General features: G+C 46.5%; 1 protein-coding gene across 2 annotated transcripts in view; it reads right to left on the reverse strand.

Moving 5' to 3' along the window:
• Positions 1–6494: 6494 nt before the first annotated feature.
• LOC138296885 (solute carrier family 22 member 7-like) overlaps positions 6495–19759 on the reverse strand; it is a 248671-nt gene continuing 235406 nt past the window's right edge. For both annotated transcript variants that reach the window (XM_069236379.1, XM_069236378.1), the window contains 2 exons: positions 8660–8866; positions 6495–6623 (listed from right to left, as the gene is read on the reverse strand). In XM_069236379.1, coding sequence (XP_069092480.1) covers positions 6563–6623; positions 8660–8866 — 268 coding nt within the window. In that variant the 3' untranslated portion in view covers positions 6495–6562. The remainder of the gene's footprint in view (positions 6624–8659; positions 8867–19759) is intronic.

Here is a 19759-nt window from a genome sequence, read left to right on the forward strand (position 1 = left end):
AGTCAACAAAGGTAGCAAAAAGCCGACCCTTGTTGACTGCTACCGTCTTCCAATAAAGGCAATTAAAACTGAAGACCTGGTTGACCGTGCCATTTCCACTTGTAAACCCTGCCTGGAATTCTGATAGTACGTTACTCTCACCAATCCAATTACAAAAGATCCTCTGCGAAGCATCAATTAAGCTGATCAGTTAATAATTACTTGGGACTCTATACTGCCTTTCTTATAGATTGGAATGATTTTAGCTGAGCGCCAGGACATAAGGATCAGCATTCCCTTCAAGATGGCATTTGAAAGATGATTCATGTAATGGCCCAGACCTTTAGATTTGATTTAAAAAACTAATTTGGAATCTGGTTGAGGCCGGGTGCTTTCCCTGTCGAGTGGAGCTGATTGCTTCCCTGGTCTCCCTAAGGTCAAACCCTAGGGTATTTTCGCCCTTAAGTTTAGCAGTCAGCAGAGGGTCAATAGTCACCCATTCTGAAAAATCATAATATTATTAAAAGTTACTAAAATAGTATACTCAATGCTGCTGCTTCATCCCAGTCTTGAGTAACTAAGGGGCATATTTATAATCCCCTAGCATCACCTTGTGCCACATTAGCATAATTTGTTTTGACGCTAATTTGGCCCAACTAGGCCAAAATTCTCGCGCCTATTTTACAAAGTGCTGCAATGCATGCATTGAGCTACTTTGCAACTCTTTGTGCTACATTATGCCTGCGCAAGCCATAATGTATGCAAAGGGGGCATGTCACCATTAGAGGGGCCCAAAAAAATGGCTCAAGGAAATCTAACAGATTTCCTTGCATCATTTTTTACGGCACTGTGAACGCCTGCTCAGAGCAGGCATTAAAAGAGGACTTCCATTATTTATAATGGGCCCCTCTGTACACTGCAGGAGTAGCAATATTTCGGCAGTACTCCTGCAGAGTACATCAATCAATCATTGGATTTATAAAGCGCACTACGTACCCGTGAGGGTTTCAAGGCGCTGGGGGGTGGGGGGGGAGCTGTTGTCACTGGTCGAAGAACCAGGTCTTGAGGAGTCTTCTGAAGGTGAGTAGGTCTTGAGTGTGTTGCAGGTTGGTGGGGAGGGTGTTCCAGGTTTTGGCGGCGATGTATGAGAAGGATCTGCCGCCGGAGGTCTTTCTTAGGATGCAGGGGACGATGGCGAGGGCGAGGTTAGTGGAGCGGAGCTGACAGGTGGGGGTGTAGAAGCTGAGTCTGTTGTTTAAGTAGGCTGGTCCGGTGTCATGGAGCGCTTTGTGAGCGTGGGTAAGAAGCTTGAAAGTGATCCTTTTGTCCACGGGGAGCCAGTGAAGGTTTCTCAGGTGGTCGCAAATGTGGCTGTGGCGGGGTACGTTGAGGATCAGCCGGGCGGAGGTGTTTTGGATGCGTTGGAGGAGTTGTAGGTCTTATGCTGGGATGCCTGTGTAGAGTGCGTTGCCGTAATCCAGCCTGCTGCTGACGAGGGCCTATGTCACTGTTCTTCTTGTTTCTGTCGGGATCCACTTGTAGATTCTGCGGAGCATGCGGAGTGTGTTGTAGCAGGAGGAGGAGACTGCGTTGACCTGTTTAGACAAGGTGAAGGAGGAGTCGAGGATGAAGCCCAGGTTGCGAGCGTGGTCGGACGGTGTTGGTGGGGTTCCTCGTGCAGTGGGCCACTAGGAGTCGTCCCAGGCGGATGGGGTGGGTCCGAGGATGAGGACCTCCGTCTTGTCCGAGTTCAGTTTCAGACGGCTGTTTCTCATCGATTCAGCGATGGATTTCATTCCCTCGTGGAGGTTGGTTTTGGCGGTGCGCGGGTCTTTGGTGAGTGAGAGGATGAGCTGGGTGTCGTTGGCGTAGGTGAGAATGTTGAGGTTGTGTTGTCAGGCCACTTGTGCGAGGGGGGCCATGTAGATGTTGAATAGCGTTGGGCTGAGGGATGAGCCTTGGGGGACGCTACAGATGATGTCGGTGGCTTCGGAGCGGAAGGGGGGGAGGCGGACTCTCTGGGTTCTGCCGGAGAGGAATGAGACGATCCAGTCGAGGGCCTTTCCTTGAATTCCGCTTTCGTTGAGGCGTCATTTCAGGGTGGGTGGCAGACTGTGTCGAAGGCGGCAGACAGGTCCAGGAGGATGAGGGCTGATGTTTCGCCGTTGTCCATTTTGCGTCTGATGTCGTCTGTGGCGGCGAGAAGGGCGGTTTCGGTGCTGTGGTTTCGTCTGAAGCCAGACTGGGAGGGGTCTAGGATGCTGTTGTCTTCGAGGTGGCTGGTTAGTTGTGTGTTGACGATTTTTTCAATCACCTTTGCTGGGAAAGGGAGCAGGGAGATGGGTCGGAAGTTCTTGAGGTCGTTGGGGTCTGCTTTGGGATTCTTGAGGAGGGCACGGATTTCGGCGTGTTTCCATTTTTCAGGGAATGTCGCTGTTTCGAAGGAGATGTTGATGACCTTCCATAGTTGGGGGGGCGATGGTGGAGTCGGCTTTGTTGTATACGTGGTGGGGGCAGGGGTCTGACGGAGATCCTGACTTGATGGAGTTCATGATCTTGCGTGTCTCTGTGTCGTTCACGTTGGTCCAGGAGGTCAGGTGGTTTGCACAGGTGGAGTGTTCGGGGTGGGGTCTGGCATGGGAGTGGCGTTGAAGCTGTCATGGATGTCAGTGATCTTCCGGTGGAAGAAGGTGGACAGTGCGTTGCAGAGTTCTTGGGATGGAGGGATGTTGTTGACGTTGGCGCTGGGTGTTGGAGAGTTCTTTCACGATGCTGAAGAGCTCTTTGCTGTCGTGTGCGTTGTTGTCCAGGCGGTCTTTGAAGTGGGATCGTTTGGCTTGTCTGATGAGTTGGTGGTGCTTGCGGGTGGCGTTCTTGTGGGCTGTGAGGCTGTCAGGTGTGTGTTTGAGGAGCCATTCCTTTTTTAGCTTCTGGCAGTCGCGTTTGGAGTTTAGGAGTGAACCAGGTGGCTTTTCTTCTGGCTTGGTTGTCGGTGGGTTTTTTGAGTGGCGCGAGGGTGTTGGCTCAGTCGTTGATCCACAGGGTGAGGTTGTGGGCGGCGGTGTCTGGGTCGGTGGAGTCGGGGGTGGGTTCTGGACGAGGGCGTTGGTAAGCTGGTCTTCCGTAACTTTGCTCCAGCATCAGCGGGGTGGTTGTTGGGTGCGATGGTGCTCGGTATGTTTCTTGTAGGTGAAGTGAATGCAGTGGTGGTCGGTCCAGTGGAGTACGGTGGTATGGTCGAAGGTGATGTGGGCGCTTGAGGAGAAGATGGGATCAAGCGTGTGGCCGGCGATGTGGGTTGGTGTGTTGACGAGTTGTCTGAGGCCGTGGTTGGTGAGGTTGTCGATCAGGGTCATTGTTGTTCTCCAGGTGGAAATTTAGGTCCCCGAAGGAGGATGTTGAGGTGAGTGCGTGGGTGCTGGTGAGGTCGGTGAGGGATTTGCTGAATGGTCCGGGGGTCTGTAGATGAGCGTTCCTCTGAGAGTGGTGTTGGGGTCGGTGTGGATGTGGAAGTGTAGGTGTTCGGCGGTCTTGAGGGAGTCGTCAGTGTGGGTGTCGACCTTGAGGGAGGATTTGTGGGCGATGGCTATGCCTCCTCCGATTCCGTTGTTGCGGTCCCTACGGATGATCTTGTAGCCGTCCGGGATGGCTATTGCGATGTCGGACGCCGAGGAGTCGTTCCACCAGGTTTCGGTCAGGAAGGCTACGTCTGGGGAGGTGGAGTCAAGCAGGTCCCTGAGCTCGATGGCGTGTTTGCGTGCGGAGCGGGTGTTGAGGAGTATGCAGTGGAGGTGGTTAGTTTCGGACTTTGTTGGTTTCGTTGTTCTGTCGCAGGTGAATCTGCAGGTGTGGCATACGAAGGGTCCGTGGGTGTTCCTTGGTGAGGGCTGGGAGCATGCTGTGATGCAGCCAGGATTGAGGCGCGTTGAGTTGGTCGGCCGTGTAGCGGCGTCTGGAGGTGCAGGGGTCTTGCGGACCAGGGGGGGTGGCGCTGGGTGCGGTCCAGGCGCGGACGGGCACAGGCGGGCTTGCCTTTGGAGTGCCCGCTGCGCGCGGCCACGCCGCGGCTGCCATAAGAGGAGGGGAGGGTGGGAGTGGCAGCTGGGAGGCGGGAGGGCTTGTCCTATGAGACGGCTGGGAGGTGTGGGGCCGCATAGGACGCAGCGGCGGGAGATGGAATGAGGAAAACAGTGAGAGAAGGAGGGGGGAGGCCACAAGGGACACAGCGGCGGGAGAGGGAATGAGAAAAAAGGATGAGAGAAAGAGGGGGAGGTGGGAGGGGGAGGGGCAGCGGCGGGAGAGGGAATGAGGAAAATGGTGAGAGAAGGAGGGGGGAGGCGGGAGGGGCCGCAAGGGACGCAGCGGCGGGAGAGGGAACGAGGAAGACGGTGAGAGAAGGAGAGGGGAGGGGCCGCAAGGGACTCAGCAAAGGGGGCACGGGCAAGGAGGTGGTGCGGAAGGCGGAGTGGGGAGCAACCTACCTGCAAGCAGGGTCAAAGGTTGCTCCCTGCTAGCGCGCCGCGGCTGCCATAAGAGGAGGGGAGGGTGGGAGTGGCAGCTGGGAGGCGGGAGGGCTTGTCCTATGAGAGGGCTGGGGGGTGGGGCCGCAGGGGACGCAGCGGCAGGAAAGGGAACAAGGAAAACGGTGAGAGAAGGAGGTGGGAGGGAAAGGGGCAGCGGCGGGAGAGGGAACAAGGAAAACGGTGAGAGAAGGAGGGGGGAGGCGGGAGGGGCCGCAAGGGACGCAGTGGCGGGAGAGGGAACGAGGAAGATGGTAAGAGAAGGAGGGGGGAGGCGGGAGGGGCCGCAAGGGACGCAGCGGCAGGGAAAAAAGCAAAGGGGGAACGGGCAAGGAGGTGGTGCGGAAGGTGGAACGGGGAGCGACCTACCTGCAAGCATCAATAGCGTCATTAAAAAGGACGCTATTGCCCCCTACCCTGCACAATGGTGTGCTGGATTTTAAATATGGCGCACACATGGTGGCAGTACAGGGGCGGTAAAGGGTGTAAGAAAAGTGGTGCTGCACACAGTGCATCGCCACTTATCTTAAATATGCCCCTAAATGTTAATGGTTGGCGCGTTGATCTTTTTGGTGCTAGTTTTCACTTTAAACTGTAAAATTCATAATTCTACTGATTAGATTTTTTTCATTTTGGTATTAAATTATTTATTCAAATTTACTATAATTTTCTAAATTGGTGTGGGATTTTGTTATGATTTTGATAGCTTGTCACAAATGTGGCAGATGCCCCGTCTGCTCGATGTGAGGCCATTGTTGATCTACAGATTTTGCATTTTTCCACTGTAAGCTTTTTCCGCAAAAACCAATGCCTGCAGCCAGAACTTTTATATTGGCTATGTGGCTTTGAGTGGACTTCAGAGGCAACGGCCGGCTCCGTTACCTCTTTGAAGGATTTTGACTCCTATTTCAGAGATAAAGTCCTAAGGTAGTCTTCAACTGGGACGAACATGCTTCACATACCAAACCCACACTCGATTACAGTTAGCTTGAATTAATTCCTAGGTCCTGGACATCCTCAAACATTGGCTACTGACTTGAACTCTACATTCTTAAGGTGTTTTTCTTAAAATGTTAAAAATTAATCTCTCTGGTTCTCCTTTATTGTATTGTTGTCTTTTCTGTGTTATTTTTCATACACAAACATTTCTTCTATTTTTATAAAATAAATTGAAATGGAATTTTCACTGTGTTGGTAATTCTAAATCATTTACATATTTTTGCTAATTTAAGCCTGCTCTGTGTCATAGCTGCCAGGGCCTGAACTCACGTTTAAATTACTGAAACCTTTGCTTTGACCTAACAGGTTAGGTTAGTGACGTTATTACCTGTGGTGTATCACCAGTCTCCCCAATTAATAATTCACTGTCTTAGAACTACCCATGCCCAAAACCACAATAAGACTCATTGCCCCTTTCTAATACCCAACAATGAATGCTAAAACACCTCTTACTACCCCATACACAACATCCCTGATCCCTAAACCTCTTTTAATACCTATGTAACACCCAGCCCAGAACCCCAAAAGAACCCTACTGCTCCAGTCACTAACCATCCATGAACCATAAAATCCTGTTACCACCACCTACGTAACCTAACTATCCCTGAACCTTACAAACCTATTACTACTTATATACTATTTCGATAGCTTGTCACAAATATGGTAGATGTCCCGTCAGCCATATTACAAGTCCATTATAGCCTCTGGCACTTGTAAAATGGCAGACTGGATACCCAGCGCATCTTGGCCTGGATTCCCACCAAACTGTAAATAATGATGTGATGGATTCTCTGCTTAAAATGTTGCCCAGTTAATTCACCTCTCTTATTAGGCTCAAAACATGTAGTATGTAGTGGATTACAAAACCTAAATAACATGAAAAGAAATAAAACAAATATGAGCAGTTGGCATCATTTTTGATTTACTAAAACAAGTGAACGTTACATCCCAGAAATGGTTGAATAGTTTCAAATCAGTGATCCTTGAATATTTAGCTTTATAATATGTTAACTAGTCTTTCATCTCTTTTTAAGCGAGACGTCTTCAGAGCAACAATAATGTCACTAGAATTTCTGCATGCGAATGACCTCTTCTGGTTCCATTGTGGGGCTGATTGATTTGGAGCTGTTGAAAAAAATATGTTGATTTGTGAGGATCAAAAAACACAAAGAGGTATGATTGCTAAGCAGTTATTCTATTGACATTACAGGGATATTATCCATTTTATAAGTAATTGTCTGATGACACACTCAAATCCACTTCTAACACACCACATCAGACTGTCTTTGGTCAGAAGTCTAATCATGAGTGAAATGGAAGAGGCAAAGGGAAGGCTATCTGTATAAACACACTTTCCTTTAATACAAAGTTTAGAAATCTCCTTCTTTCTTACCTGGAGCAGCACTGCATATAAGCAAACTCATCACAGGCAGTTAGTTCTGCTCCCAAGCCTTTGTTTTTTAGGCAGAGCCAAAGGACCTGGCTGTTAATGACAGTCAGGAGAGAATTCTCTAAAGCAGTATATTCCTTTATAAGACCATTAGTGAATTCTGTTATTGAAGCCTACACCTGATATTCATGTGACATAGAAGAAGGTGTTCAGCAAAGATAACACATGTCTTTGGCATTGCAAGGTAATCATGTAGTTGTTTTGGAACAATTTTCAGATGGTTTTTCCTTGGCCTACATCAAATTCTCGTAGATCATAATATCCTCTGAGGCTTTCAAAATGTAGTTTTTAAGGGGGTTTGCAAAGCAGTAATCTAGGCTTCTGTGCACACCTGAACAAAACACTGCTATTGACCTAACACTTGAAAATTCTGCTAACATGGTGGTTTTTAGATTTGCAACAGAATTTCTGGTACCTTTTAATTTTATGTTCAGCCCATGTCCTCTACTTATAGATGTTCTGTTTTGACTGAAGGGTCCTTGAACGCAAGACCCTACCTTGCTTGTATGTAGTAATATATGCAAAAACAAATATTATGTGTGTGCTTTAGCATGTCAGCACACTACACCCCCGTAGATGAAAATAGAAAGCTAACTCAAACTTTTTTGCACTGTGAAGGTAGATGTGTTGAAAGCTCTTTACCGTTCAATGTCAGATCTTTCCATTGTAGCAGGTTTTCACATTTTTGTGCTGGTTATGAGTTGCGCAGTACTAGTTGTGTGCAAACATCTCACACATAAAACAGACCATGTGATAGGTTCCCACCAGTACCAAGCAAATGTGAGTTAAACTCCCTGGAATAGGGAATAACTATGGGGACATCGAATTATGGCACAGTATTCCCCTTTCTGAGCAGCTTAATCTACAGTTTACTACTTGTTCAAAATGGGAGGGCTGGAGTAGGTTGTAAGGGTAGGGGAAAGTAGTTAAAAGATGCATTACATGCTCTCCCCTTGTCGAAACAAATCATGGGTTGGGATACGGTCAGAGGCTTGGATGCTTCACAGTGGCCCAAGGAACACAAACACTGTCCAGATATTTGAAACGGAAACTAGTCCAGTCCTGTTTTTGGTTTCTATGACATGGATAGAAAAGTGAGGTTATTTTGAAGGCTTTCTTATAGTCTGATCTCTGTCCCACATAGAAAGAAAAGCAGCAGAACTATAAATAAGGTGTCTTTGCTTCCCTACCAGAGGAAGAGGAAGGGATCCTTAATTAAAGCCCTGCTTTTATGTGAAAAGAAGGTCAGCTATCAAGAGTTCCTTCATTATAATCTTCCCCTTCTTCCTTTGAAAGCAGGGTAAATCAGCTTGAAGCCTTTAGTCTGTTCAATGAATCTAACAGGACTTCCTCGTCCAGTCAGGACTGAAGAGAAAGCAACAATTGCGAGAAAAAGATAACAAGGCAATGTACACTTTACTAGGAGAAAAGCAAAAAAAAAAAAAACGATAAGGCATCTAATGCACATACTCATCAACCACACATGATACAACAGGGTGATTAGAGAAGGAGCAAGAGAGTGAGGAAGGAGGAAGAGATGGAGGAGATAGAGTGGGCGAGATCTTCCAAGGCCAACAGAGCACACCAAGAGAGGCTACACATACTTTCATTTATATTTGTACATGTTTCTCATAGATCCCCATAGATGTCCAACCTATAGATATTCCTCCTCTAGATGGTAATCCACACAAATTATATAGGCAAGTCTTACCGTGTGTTTTCAATATCCTTTACTGTCTCGGGTAGTCGCATGTTGAGGGTCTCATGAAGGCAATAAGTTATCAAGCCGCTGGCAACGGCCACGGAGCAGTAGATCACCTGTGGCAGAGGCTTCCATACCTCATCCAGGAGCAGGATCAGTGGAGCCACAGATGAGCCTATGCGACCCACGAATGCGCTAAACCCACAGCCATTTTGCCTGGAAGAACAGAGAGAAAGGCATGAAACTGAGGATATCCATCCACACTGGGGCACATGTATTTCACAATTCCCTGCCTATACATCTATATGTGTATTGCCCCCTGCTCTCAACCAAGTGTTTGGTGAACAAGCTGAACGGCTTATCATCCCTCTAGTTGTATGTATTTCTTTCACTGGTGCCGTTGCCACATCATTCCTCTTTCTCCTTAGAGTGTTACTTAATAAGTGAGATCCCTGTGTGGTAAAGAGGAAAACATCAAACCTGCTCTTTTATTAAAAGTGTGCCCAGATGTTATGAATGATATGCAAAAAACAGAGAAACAAAACCTTGTATTATTAATAGTTGGTTATAAACAGTAAAAGTCCATCTATTTAAAATCTGCACACATACTTTTGAAATCACTTGGAAATATCTTCCTACACCAATCACAATCCTTCATATACATTTTAATCATCCTCATCCAAAAAGCTTTTTTTAACCACTGTGGATGTTTGTTTATTGAAAACAAAAAAATGCAGTTTGCTCTGCCATGAATTCAGCAGTTGCACCAAACCTTCTCTTGCTGCATCAAAAGCCCTTTGAACAAGATGTTTCGGATGCTGTAGCTATCAACGATGCTACTGCACACCCCATAGCTATGTGTAATATGGTTACAGGGGCAGATGGAGGGGATGTCATCCCATGTAGGTCTACTAATAACTACTCTGCTCCAATGACAGCAGTGGACAAAATGGAAGAGCCATACATAAATACACATTAAATATGGATAACTATCAATAAAGGGGATATTTCTCACCTTGGAGTTCCCAGTGACATCATTGACAACTTGGGTCTATTTGATATCGCTTTATCATGATGAAGAAAAAGGGCCACTCCAAGAACATTTCTTGTGGGTGCTACAACATCCCATGGAATATCTAGATATACGCACGCACTATTAAGCATAGGAGCATGGCCTTCAACTACTAATTCAGTCATCCCCCAACCCACTCACAAAAAAGTAATGATATTGATCTAATAATCCTTCCACCAACCTTTTTCATACAAAATGAATCACCTGGTCTGGATTGGCCATATTGTCAGTCCCTTCCATTTAAAGCTAATAGCAAAGAGACTAAAAACGTAAACCCTTTGAGCCTGGAGAAACAAATTATAACCCATATCCCCCTAACAACTTTCAAAATCATTTGCTCCACTCATAATCTCCTGAGTAATGTAGACTGACTTCACAACTATCACATTAAATCAAAAAAAGCAATTTTAAACTATTTTGCAGCATCTGAATATCACCAAAAGGCCTGCCAGGAATTGGTGAAGATATGAAAGGAGGTAAATCAGAAGTCACTCACGCAGCCTTCAAAAAACAAACAGAACAGAACAAGAACATTACATACAATGAAAGCCAAACCCCGTCTCACAAACCAATGCAAATAACATTGCCAGTTTCTTTATCCAAAAAATAGACTTAATACATGAACTCAGCGGAAGCCTAATACATCATATGCCTCTATCACTCATGATTGCATCATGGTCCTCTTTTGCCACACTTACAAGAATAAAAACACATTATCTCCCCCATTAATCTTTTATCTTAAGCAAATGACACAATCTTTCTACTCTGCCAAAAAGCGAACTACAAGACAGCTCTCCTCCCATACTTATTAGAGTGGTTTGGAACAAATAGGTTTATACCTAGGTGTAGTAGTACATAGGTATGTGGGTTGACCTACACATATGAATTTACCTTAGCTAATTGCCTTATATGTGTACTTGGATAGTCTCTCTGATTTGCATCACAAGTGCCCATCAAACATTATTGTAAGATTGTGACTTATTTTATGGATCACATGAGATTTCAAGGGTAGTCATCTTGAGGTCAAGCATCCCCTTTAGAAGAAACACCACTAAAAGCAGCCACCCTCAAGTGAGACTTTGACCTACACCCTGTTTAAAACATTTAAAAATGCTTGTAACATTTAAAAGAAAAATAGTAAAAATAAAAAAGGATTGTTTCCTGTATATAATACACATACAAGAGATAGCATTTAATGTGTAATGATTTAGTGCATCTTTTAGTAATTAATTTTCTCAGTTGCATTGCATAGGAAACACATCTTAGTAGGAGAAATACTGTACTAAATGGCCAAAAGCATGACATGAGAGGGAAATAATCCTTTGTAATAATCCTTTGCGGAGGAGCCAAAGCGTACTCTACATATATGTTTATGTATAGTTCCAGAAAGTGACTTCAGAACTTCTACTCAAGCCCTCAAACTCTTGCATCAGAATAGTCAAAAGACCCTGCTCTTCAGCCTTCCAGACTCCATACTGGCAAGTTTAGGATAATCTACACTCCACAGAACATCTCATCTAGTGCCACAAAAATATGATAACATCACCCAAACCCTGAAAGAGCTCCATTGGCTCCATTATCTTCAACACCAGCTACACCATTTACAAAACCATCATGATCTTCACCCCTGCTTGTCTTGCTGACAAGTTCACTACCTCTGGTGGTTCTCGGCAAACCCGCAGCAGAACACCATCAAACTGCAGACTAGGAAGTTTAAGGAAGGATAACATCAAGACAGCAGGTGTTTTCATATAAAATACAATTAGGAAATGTCAATCTCTTCCTACAAAAGCTTCACTGGCTTGTAAAACACTTTGAATGTTTCTGCTTATGTGCTACTCACCACATGTCATTTAAGGATGCATTCATATGCACATTTCACATTAATAAACATGTTTAATTTAGTATTCATTGCACAAGTGAAATATATTATATATTGCTTCTCAAACGGTTTAACTTACACAATGTTTCATGCAATATGTACAAATAGTGTGATTTAAACATTTAGACAAATGTGCAACAAAGTTAGAATGGCACATAAAAGTGGAGGAATTTATGCTAAAAGGAACCTGTGTGGCTGAATTACCTATGGAGACAGTGGTACAACATTTCAAAGTTGATGCTGTGACTTAATCCCAAACAAACATTGATGCAGAGATAATTGTGGTTATGTGGGCAACATTACAAGGGGGAAGATTCCCTCATGATTCAACTTCCAACTATTCCTATAGTCTCACCAAAGACAATGTTCTTCTGTTTTTTATGAAGGGGTTTAAGGATCGGAATATACCGACTGAAAGAGGTAAACTAGATCTGGTGTGGGTAGCTGATGAAGGGTTAGCTTTTGCTCATGCCGCTATCAGTGCTACAGTGTCAATGCTACAGTCACAGTACCGGTGTCAATAGTTACCAAAGATGCTAAGAAATCCATAGAGCAATGTACCGACTGTCAACAAACAAAACATTTACCGCTCTATGGCCATCCCATACACCGCATAAAGTATCTGATAAACCCTTCGGTGTTGTGAACCTCGACCATGTTGACTCGCTGGCTACAGTTTATCTATATAAATATATATTGGTTGCTGCTGATTCTTGCACTAGATTCCTATGGCCAAAAAGACTGTCACTGCTCAAGTGGTCATTAAAGACTTGCAGTGTCTAATAGTAATAGGTGCAGTAAATACCTTTCATTCAGACAATGGTCTTTTTTTGCCTCTAAGGCGTTTATGGATACTATGTTTAACCTGGGAGTAGTTCTTTGACACTCCATCCCTTCCATTCAGTATTGAATGGTTTGGAGGAATAAGAAAAGAGCAAACTATCGCAAGCTTTGACTGCCACTGAGTTAAATTTTGATTTATCTGATCCAGTCTCACAATGAAATCTGTTGCAGAATTAACGTGAATGCAGAACTTTCAAGGGTGAAAGAATTCAGCTGTTCCACTGAAGAGAAAGATGCTATTGATTAGGCAGAACTGAAATTGTAATTACACCAATTTATTTCACATATCTGTGTTACTCTTGTGACACAAACTCCCTCTGTTATGCCACGTTGTGTAATTGTGAGTCAGTTGCAGTAAACATTTCCCTTAAGAGATTTCTTCACCTTTTGCCTCATGAAACTTGCAAAATTGTGCCTCAAGCCTTTATAACAGCAAGGCTGGACCATGCCAATATTATTCATGTCTGCCTACTGGACTCTCTGGCTAAACACCTTCAAAAAATCAGAAATGACTCACTCCATTTGATAATGAAGATCCCTCATTGTGCATTGGCATCACATCATTCCAAATAATACCACTGGTTATCATTTCAAAAGAGGATTCATTTCAAAGCTCTGTTGAGTAATAGAGCTTTCAACCATGCTTGATATCATCTGATGGTCATTTATTTCATGTTCAAAGAGTCAGACACTCCATAAGGGGAGGGTTCACTTTCTTCGTCTTCTCGACAGCCAAAGCCTTGAGTTATCGTCCTTCGACTGTCCGCCTCACATGCAACAAGTTGCATTTCAGAAAACTTTTTAAAAAAGTATGTTTTCAAATTGCTAATTTGTCTCTCAGAGTTAGTTACATTGTTTTATCAGTGATAGCACGCTTTTTAGAGCAGCTATTGCACTTTATAAAACATTTCATTCACTTATCCATTCATATGTATCTTGACCACAGAAATTGGAATAATTACTGGATCAAGGTTATATGTAATAGTACAAGAATAGTGTGTGGGGAACTAAATCTTGGCCTATTTAGGGATCTGTCACTTTTTCCTGCATGTTTAAATCTTTCAAAAATATGGCCCACATTACAAGCCTGGCGGTCCAACACCGCCAGGGCTGTTTTAGAGGAAGCACCGCCAACACGCTGGCGGTGCTTCCCAGGGCATTATGACCGCACCGGAAGCGTCGCGGTCGCACCGCATGGGCCGGCGGTTTTCCGCCACAATGGCCCCAGTGGTTGTAATCCGGCTCCTGTGTTGCGGCCGAGATCCCCGCCGGCCCAGCAGGGATCTCCAAATGGCCGCGGCGGGAGTGCGGCCGCATTGGCGTAATGAGGGCCTATGTATTTTTAAATAAAAGTGAAGAAAACAACCAGCATAAATTTTGTTTCTCTTTCAAATTTGAAGACAGCATCAATTGTGAAAATAATTAAAAACATTTTGTAGACTCGAAATGGAAACAAAATGTTAGTAATGACTAAGCACATGGCATAATACAGAATGATATTTATAATATGACATTTTTTGGTTGTGGTGGATAAGTCTTATGGCCAGTGGATAATAATGTATGTAAGAGATTTCTACCTAAGGCTATGGGTACATTAGCAAGCAGACCAGACCCTAAGTATAATAGATATTCTTCTATGAGAACTGCTGATAATTTTGCCAAACTTTGCCAGTGGTAGTTGTCACAATCTTGACTGGACAAACATATATCAAAAATAGGTGATGACATGAGTTTAAGGGACTTTCTTTTAGGTCTACATCCTGTGAGGAATAAGAGATTGCTATTTCAATATTTATATCAATCAATCTATCAATCAATCAGTTATTTGTTAAGCGCGCTACTCACCCAATAGGGTCTCAATTAGCTTGGGGGGGGGAAGGCTACTGCTCGAAAAGCCGGCTGTGGTACGGTGGATGCGGGGAACGGTGGCAAGGGCAAGGTTGGCGGAGCGGAGCTGGCGTGTCAGGATGTGGAAGTTGAGATGCTCGTTGAGGTAGACAGGTCCGGCGTCGTGGAGAGCATTGTAAACGTGGATCAGGAGCTTGAAGATGATCCTTATGCTGACAGGGACCCAGTGGAGGTCTCTGAGGTGGGCTGAGATGTGTTTGTGGTGAGGGAGGTTAACGATGAGTCGTGCTGAGGCGTTCTGAATGTGCTGTGGTTTTCTCTGGAGCTTGGCTGTTGTTCCTGCGTAGAGTGCGTTGCCGTAGTCCAGTCTACTGCTAACGAGGGCGTGGGTGACCATTCTTCTGGTTTCAATGGGGATCCATCTGAAGGTCTTGCGAAGCATGCAGAAGATGTTTTAAAGCATGAGGATGAGATGGCGTTGACTTGCTGGGTCATAGAGAGCCATGAGTCCAGTATGAAGACGAGGTTGCGTGCGTGGGTGGTGGGCGTTGGGGTGGCTCCTAGAGTGCAGGCTATGCTGATTTGTTGGAGCCGAAGATGATGATCTTGGTCTTATCTGAGTTCAGCTTGAGGCGGCTTGCCTCCATCCAGTTGGCGATGGCAGGGTCCTTTGTAAGTGGGAGGATCAGTTGTGTGTTGTCCGCGTAGGAGACAATGTTCAGCCCGTGGGATTGGACGATGTTGGCAAGCGGCGCAATGTAGACATTGAGAGAGAATCCCTGGGGAACTCCGCAGATGGTCTTATACAGCCACAGAAGCGAGACAGACATATTCATCAAGGGAAGATGCAGAGAGAATTAGGGAGACTGACATTGATATGGTGAGCTACTTTTAAAGTTCTTAACAATAGCATTAAAACTCTCTTCTATCACTTCTCTTCTATTGCTTCTTTTTCAGAAACGCTGTTGGTTTATGACAAGGCTATCTAAAAGGTAGTGTGTTATTTCTCAAGGACAAGAGAATTGAAAAGGGGGGCGTTTACTATACATAAAAGAGCTGGGAAGGAGACAGAAGCTGAAGACTCTGAAGAAACTGGACATGAACAAGGTAAAGCCTGCAAAGACAAAACTAGGAAGACCATAAAAATAAAACACAACAAACAGCAGAAAAGTACAAACCAAAAGAATGACTGATAAACTATTGTAAATTATAGTTTCTATTCTCGGTGGATAAAGATCTCTTTGTGAGGGAAAGTATCCTACAATATGGCAAGGACCAGTTAACCTCACAGAGTCTAGGAAGACACCCACAAGCTCTTGGAAGAGGACCGCTGGGTGAGACTCTTTGCAAGAAGCACCAAGCCTCAGAAGCTACTCACACAAGAGAGAACAAAAATGAGCAGATCAAGATAAACCAACATAAGGAACAAGGCACAGAGAGAAGCAGGACTGGATTCTAAGAACAGGAACAGGATTGCACTAGAAATATGCAGATCAAGGAACACTAAACTACAGGGCAATGATTCAAGGGAGGGACTAACATCAACTCGTCATACAAAACATGGCAGCACAGAAGTATGCAGATATGATGGCCAGACAATGGGGATGGAGAGGCTGTTGTAACAAGGGACAGAAACAGGTGAGCCAAAGTATGGGAATGAGGAACAAGAAATAAGGAAAATAAACCACAAATAAACAAGTATTAACCTTGGAAGCAGAGCAGCAGGCCAGCATCAGAAGACTTTAAGCCTCAGTGGACAAGAGTATTGTGAGCCACCACACTCTGAGCTCACAGGTCAGAAATAGCTCGAATCTCAGGGTAGAAGCATGGGTGCAGGCAGAGAGCCAGGTGTGAAGAATTAACCAGGTACAGGAAATTAGGGAATTATTAATGGAGAGAAGCCAAGGAAAGGAAATGCAGAAGGCGCAAAAAGGGAAAGAGCAAAACCGGGGTCAAGGTGCAGGTTGAAGCTGAGCGATAGAAAAGTCTAGAAAATATAAAACATAAGTCATTTGATGTACATGAACCAACAATTGTGATACTGAAACAATCGCTACCTCCAGGACATGATCTAGATAAGGTTTAGCGACAGAAGAAACTCCAAGGATGGTAAGATGGCAATCTGGAGTGTGGTGAGATGCAGAGCAAGGAATTCAAGGAGTTGGATATTGTTCTATCATATACTGGTGTAAAGAGTGGACCACACCAGGCCCATATGTGAGTGCCACTGGATGGCATGACAGTACCTCCCTGTAGTGTAGGAAAGTCCTCCTTTTTGCCCTGGTCACCCCCACAATTTTTGGACAGCTACTGGTGGTTACTGACTCTTAACTGTGCCCTGGCTATTGCTTACCAGTCCCAGGGCCAGTGCTCTGTGTAAAGTGGATATGCAAATTAGGCTAATTATAATTGGCTAAGTCAACCTACCTATAAGTCCCTAGTATATGGTAGGGCATGTAGGTTTAGGGACCACAGCATAGGTAGTGCACCCATAGGTGCACTGCTGAGGTGCCCAGTGTCATTTTAAAGGCAGGCCTGCCTTGCTGGCTGCTTTTAAATTATAGTTATATGCAAATTCGACTTTGAAAGTAAAAGTAGTTCCAAAGTCCTAAACTACCTTATTTTTACATATACGTCACCCCTAAGGTGTGCCCTATGTGCCCCTAGGGCTGGGTGCCATGTAACTATAAGCAGGGACCTTATAAAAATAGTTTTATAAGCCCTGGTGAGGTAAAAACAGCCAAATTCGTTTTCCCTCATTGTAGTGAATGGCCTTCATAGGCTAGAATGGGGAGACTTTATTTTAATTTTAAAAGTCCCCTTAAGTGACAGATGAAAAGAGTTTGGTATCAAATTAATTGTTATAATAAATCCCACAACTTCCAGTTGTTGGATTTAATATAACTTGTCCAGGTAAAGAGTTTTAAACTTTACCTGAAAAGTTGCCAATTTCAGCCCTGCATTGTATTGGCTGCTGTGCTCTGATTGGCCAGCCTCTGGCAGCCTGGCCAGGCTGCCTTGATGAGGTGTGAAGTGGCCTTCTTCACACAAAGAGATGTGCCTGTGGGAGGAGATCTCCCCTCAGCAGATGGTGAGGCAGGAAGGGGGAGGGCTGCCAAACTGGTCTTCAAAGGCAGAGAAGGACATTTGGAGCAACCCAGCAACACCCCCACATCCTGCAACCCCAGACTACTAGGTGCCCCCTTGATTAGATTAGGAGAGGGCAGGAGAGGGGTGTGTTTAGGATTTTTAGCCACACCAGTGGGTGGGCTCAGCCAGATGTAACCTCCAAAAATCACTTTCATCCATGATGGATTTTTGAGGAATGTTCCCTCCTGGGATTGATTTTTGCCACACTTCCCAGGAAGTGGTCATCACAGGGGGAAGGACCCTGACCTGATTGGAGAACCAGGACCCCCCTGTTTTTCACCCAGGAGCAAAGATAAAACTGGCAGACCTGCACCCACACCGCAGAACCCCATCAGATCCCAACAAGGAAGAACCACAGAAGAAGAAGGACTGCCCTGCTGGACCCCTGGCCTGCACCTGGACCCTGCACTCTGAAGGACTGCATCAGCTGCACACTTGGGCTTCACCACAAGAAGGACTTTTCCTGGCTTCAACTGGTTCAAGGAGGGACTCCCTGTTTGCCACAGGTGAAAAATTGCTAACCAGAGTCCCCTGCACCAAGTCCTGAAGAGATCAACCAGCTGACCACTGTCCAGTGGCCAAAAAGGAGTTTTCACCAGGTGCATTCTGGGAGTTGTAGTCCACACCGCCAAGGATCATCTCAGAGATTCTGGAACCTTGGGGTGAGCAGTGGACCCCAAAAGAACCTTAAAGGAACATCTGGGAGAAGATCCAGAAGTTTGGAGAAGTTTGGGGAACTTTAGAAAAAAAGCTCCATAGAGGGACCGACCCGCCGCGGCAACTCTAGCCGGCTTGCCTCAGCCGCGACCCGGCCTGACTTGCAGGTTCATCCCGGTGAAGAAAATCTCCAAAAAAGAGATTAAGGCCCTCATTACAAACCTGGTTTCCGCCCGCCGGCCCAGCGGGGATCACTGCCGCAACACAGGAGCCGGCGGCGTTGCGGATGTGCGACGGGTGCAGTTGCACCCGTTGCGCTTTTCACTGGCTGCATAGCAGACAGTGATAAGCTGCACAGGGCCGTGTCAGGGGGCCCCGCGACTCCCCGTACCGTCAGCCTTTTCCTGGCAGTTCATACCGCCAGGAAAAGGCTGGCGGTAGGGGGACTCGTAATCCCCTGGGCAGAGCTGCAAGCAGCGCTTCCCTGGCGGATTAAAACCACCGGGACCACTGTGGCGGTAAACCGCCGGTCCCGGCGGTGCGATCGCGGCACTTCCGCCGGGGTCGTGATACATGGGAAGCACCTCCAGCCTGTTGGAGGTGCTTCCGTCGAAACAACCCTGGGGGTCTTTAACTGCCAGGGTTGTAATGACCCCCTAAGTCTGAACGTAGGAAGTTGACCGGGATCTCCCAGCCAGCGTATCCGAGGAGGGCTCCAAGGACGTCAGATCAAGATCCAGGTTTCCCCCGGTCGAAGGATTTTCACCTCGAAAAAACGACTAAGTCCGAAGGTAAAAATCCCCACGGAGGGCTCCCGTGTCGAGTATCCGGAGAAGGGTTCTTGGAGGTCGTATTGGACTGAAAATCTTCAGAAAAGAGACTAAGGGGGTCATTCTGACTCCCGCCGGCCGCGGTAACCGCAGGGCCGGCGGGAGCCGCCAGAATACCACTGCGCGGTCAGAAGATCGCTGCGGTTATTCTGGGTTTCCCGCTGGGCTGGCGGGCGACCGCCAGAAGGCCGCCCGCCAGCCCAGCGGGAAACACCCTTCCATGAGGATGCCGGCTCCGAATGGAGCCGGCGGAGTGGAAGGGGTGCGACGGGTGCAGTTGCACCCGTCGCGATTTTCAGTGTCTGCATGGCAGACACTGAAAATCTTTGTGGGGCCCTGTTACGGGGGCCCCTGCAGTGCCCATGCCATCGGCATGGGCACTGCAGGGGCCCCCAGGGGCCCCACGACACCCCATACCGCCATCCTGTTCCTGGCGGCCAAAACCGCCAGGAACAGGATGGCGGTATGGGGGTCGGAATCCCCATGGCGGCGCAGCTTGGGAGGATTCCCCAGGGCAGCGGAAAACCGGCGGTACACCACCGGTTTTCCGTTTCTGACCGCGGCTGTACCGCAGCGGTCAGAATGCCCATGGGAGCACCACCAGCCTGTTGGCGGTGCTCCCGCGGTCCCCAACCCTGGCGGTCTCGGACCGCCAGGGTTGGAATGACCGCCTAAGTCCGAAGGTAAACTTTTGACCGAGGCCTCCCACGGGCTGTAGCCGAGCCAGGCTCCATCGCGGTCGGCCTTAAACTTTGACTTTTCCCCGGTCGAGGTGCAACCAGATGACCCGATTGGCGCTTTTGGTTTCTAGGCGCTAGAAAACAATA

This window comes from Pleurodeles waltl, chromosome 5, assembly GCF_031143425.1.
Source record: "Pleurodeles waltl isolate 20211129_DDA chromosome 5, aPleWal1.hap1.20221129, whole genome shotgun sequence".
In the NCBI taxonomy this organism is placed as follows: Eukaryota; Metazoa; Chordata; class Amphibia; order Caudata; family Salamandridae; genus Pleurodeles; species Pleurodeles waltl.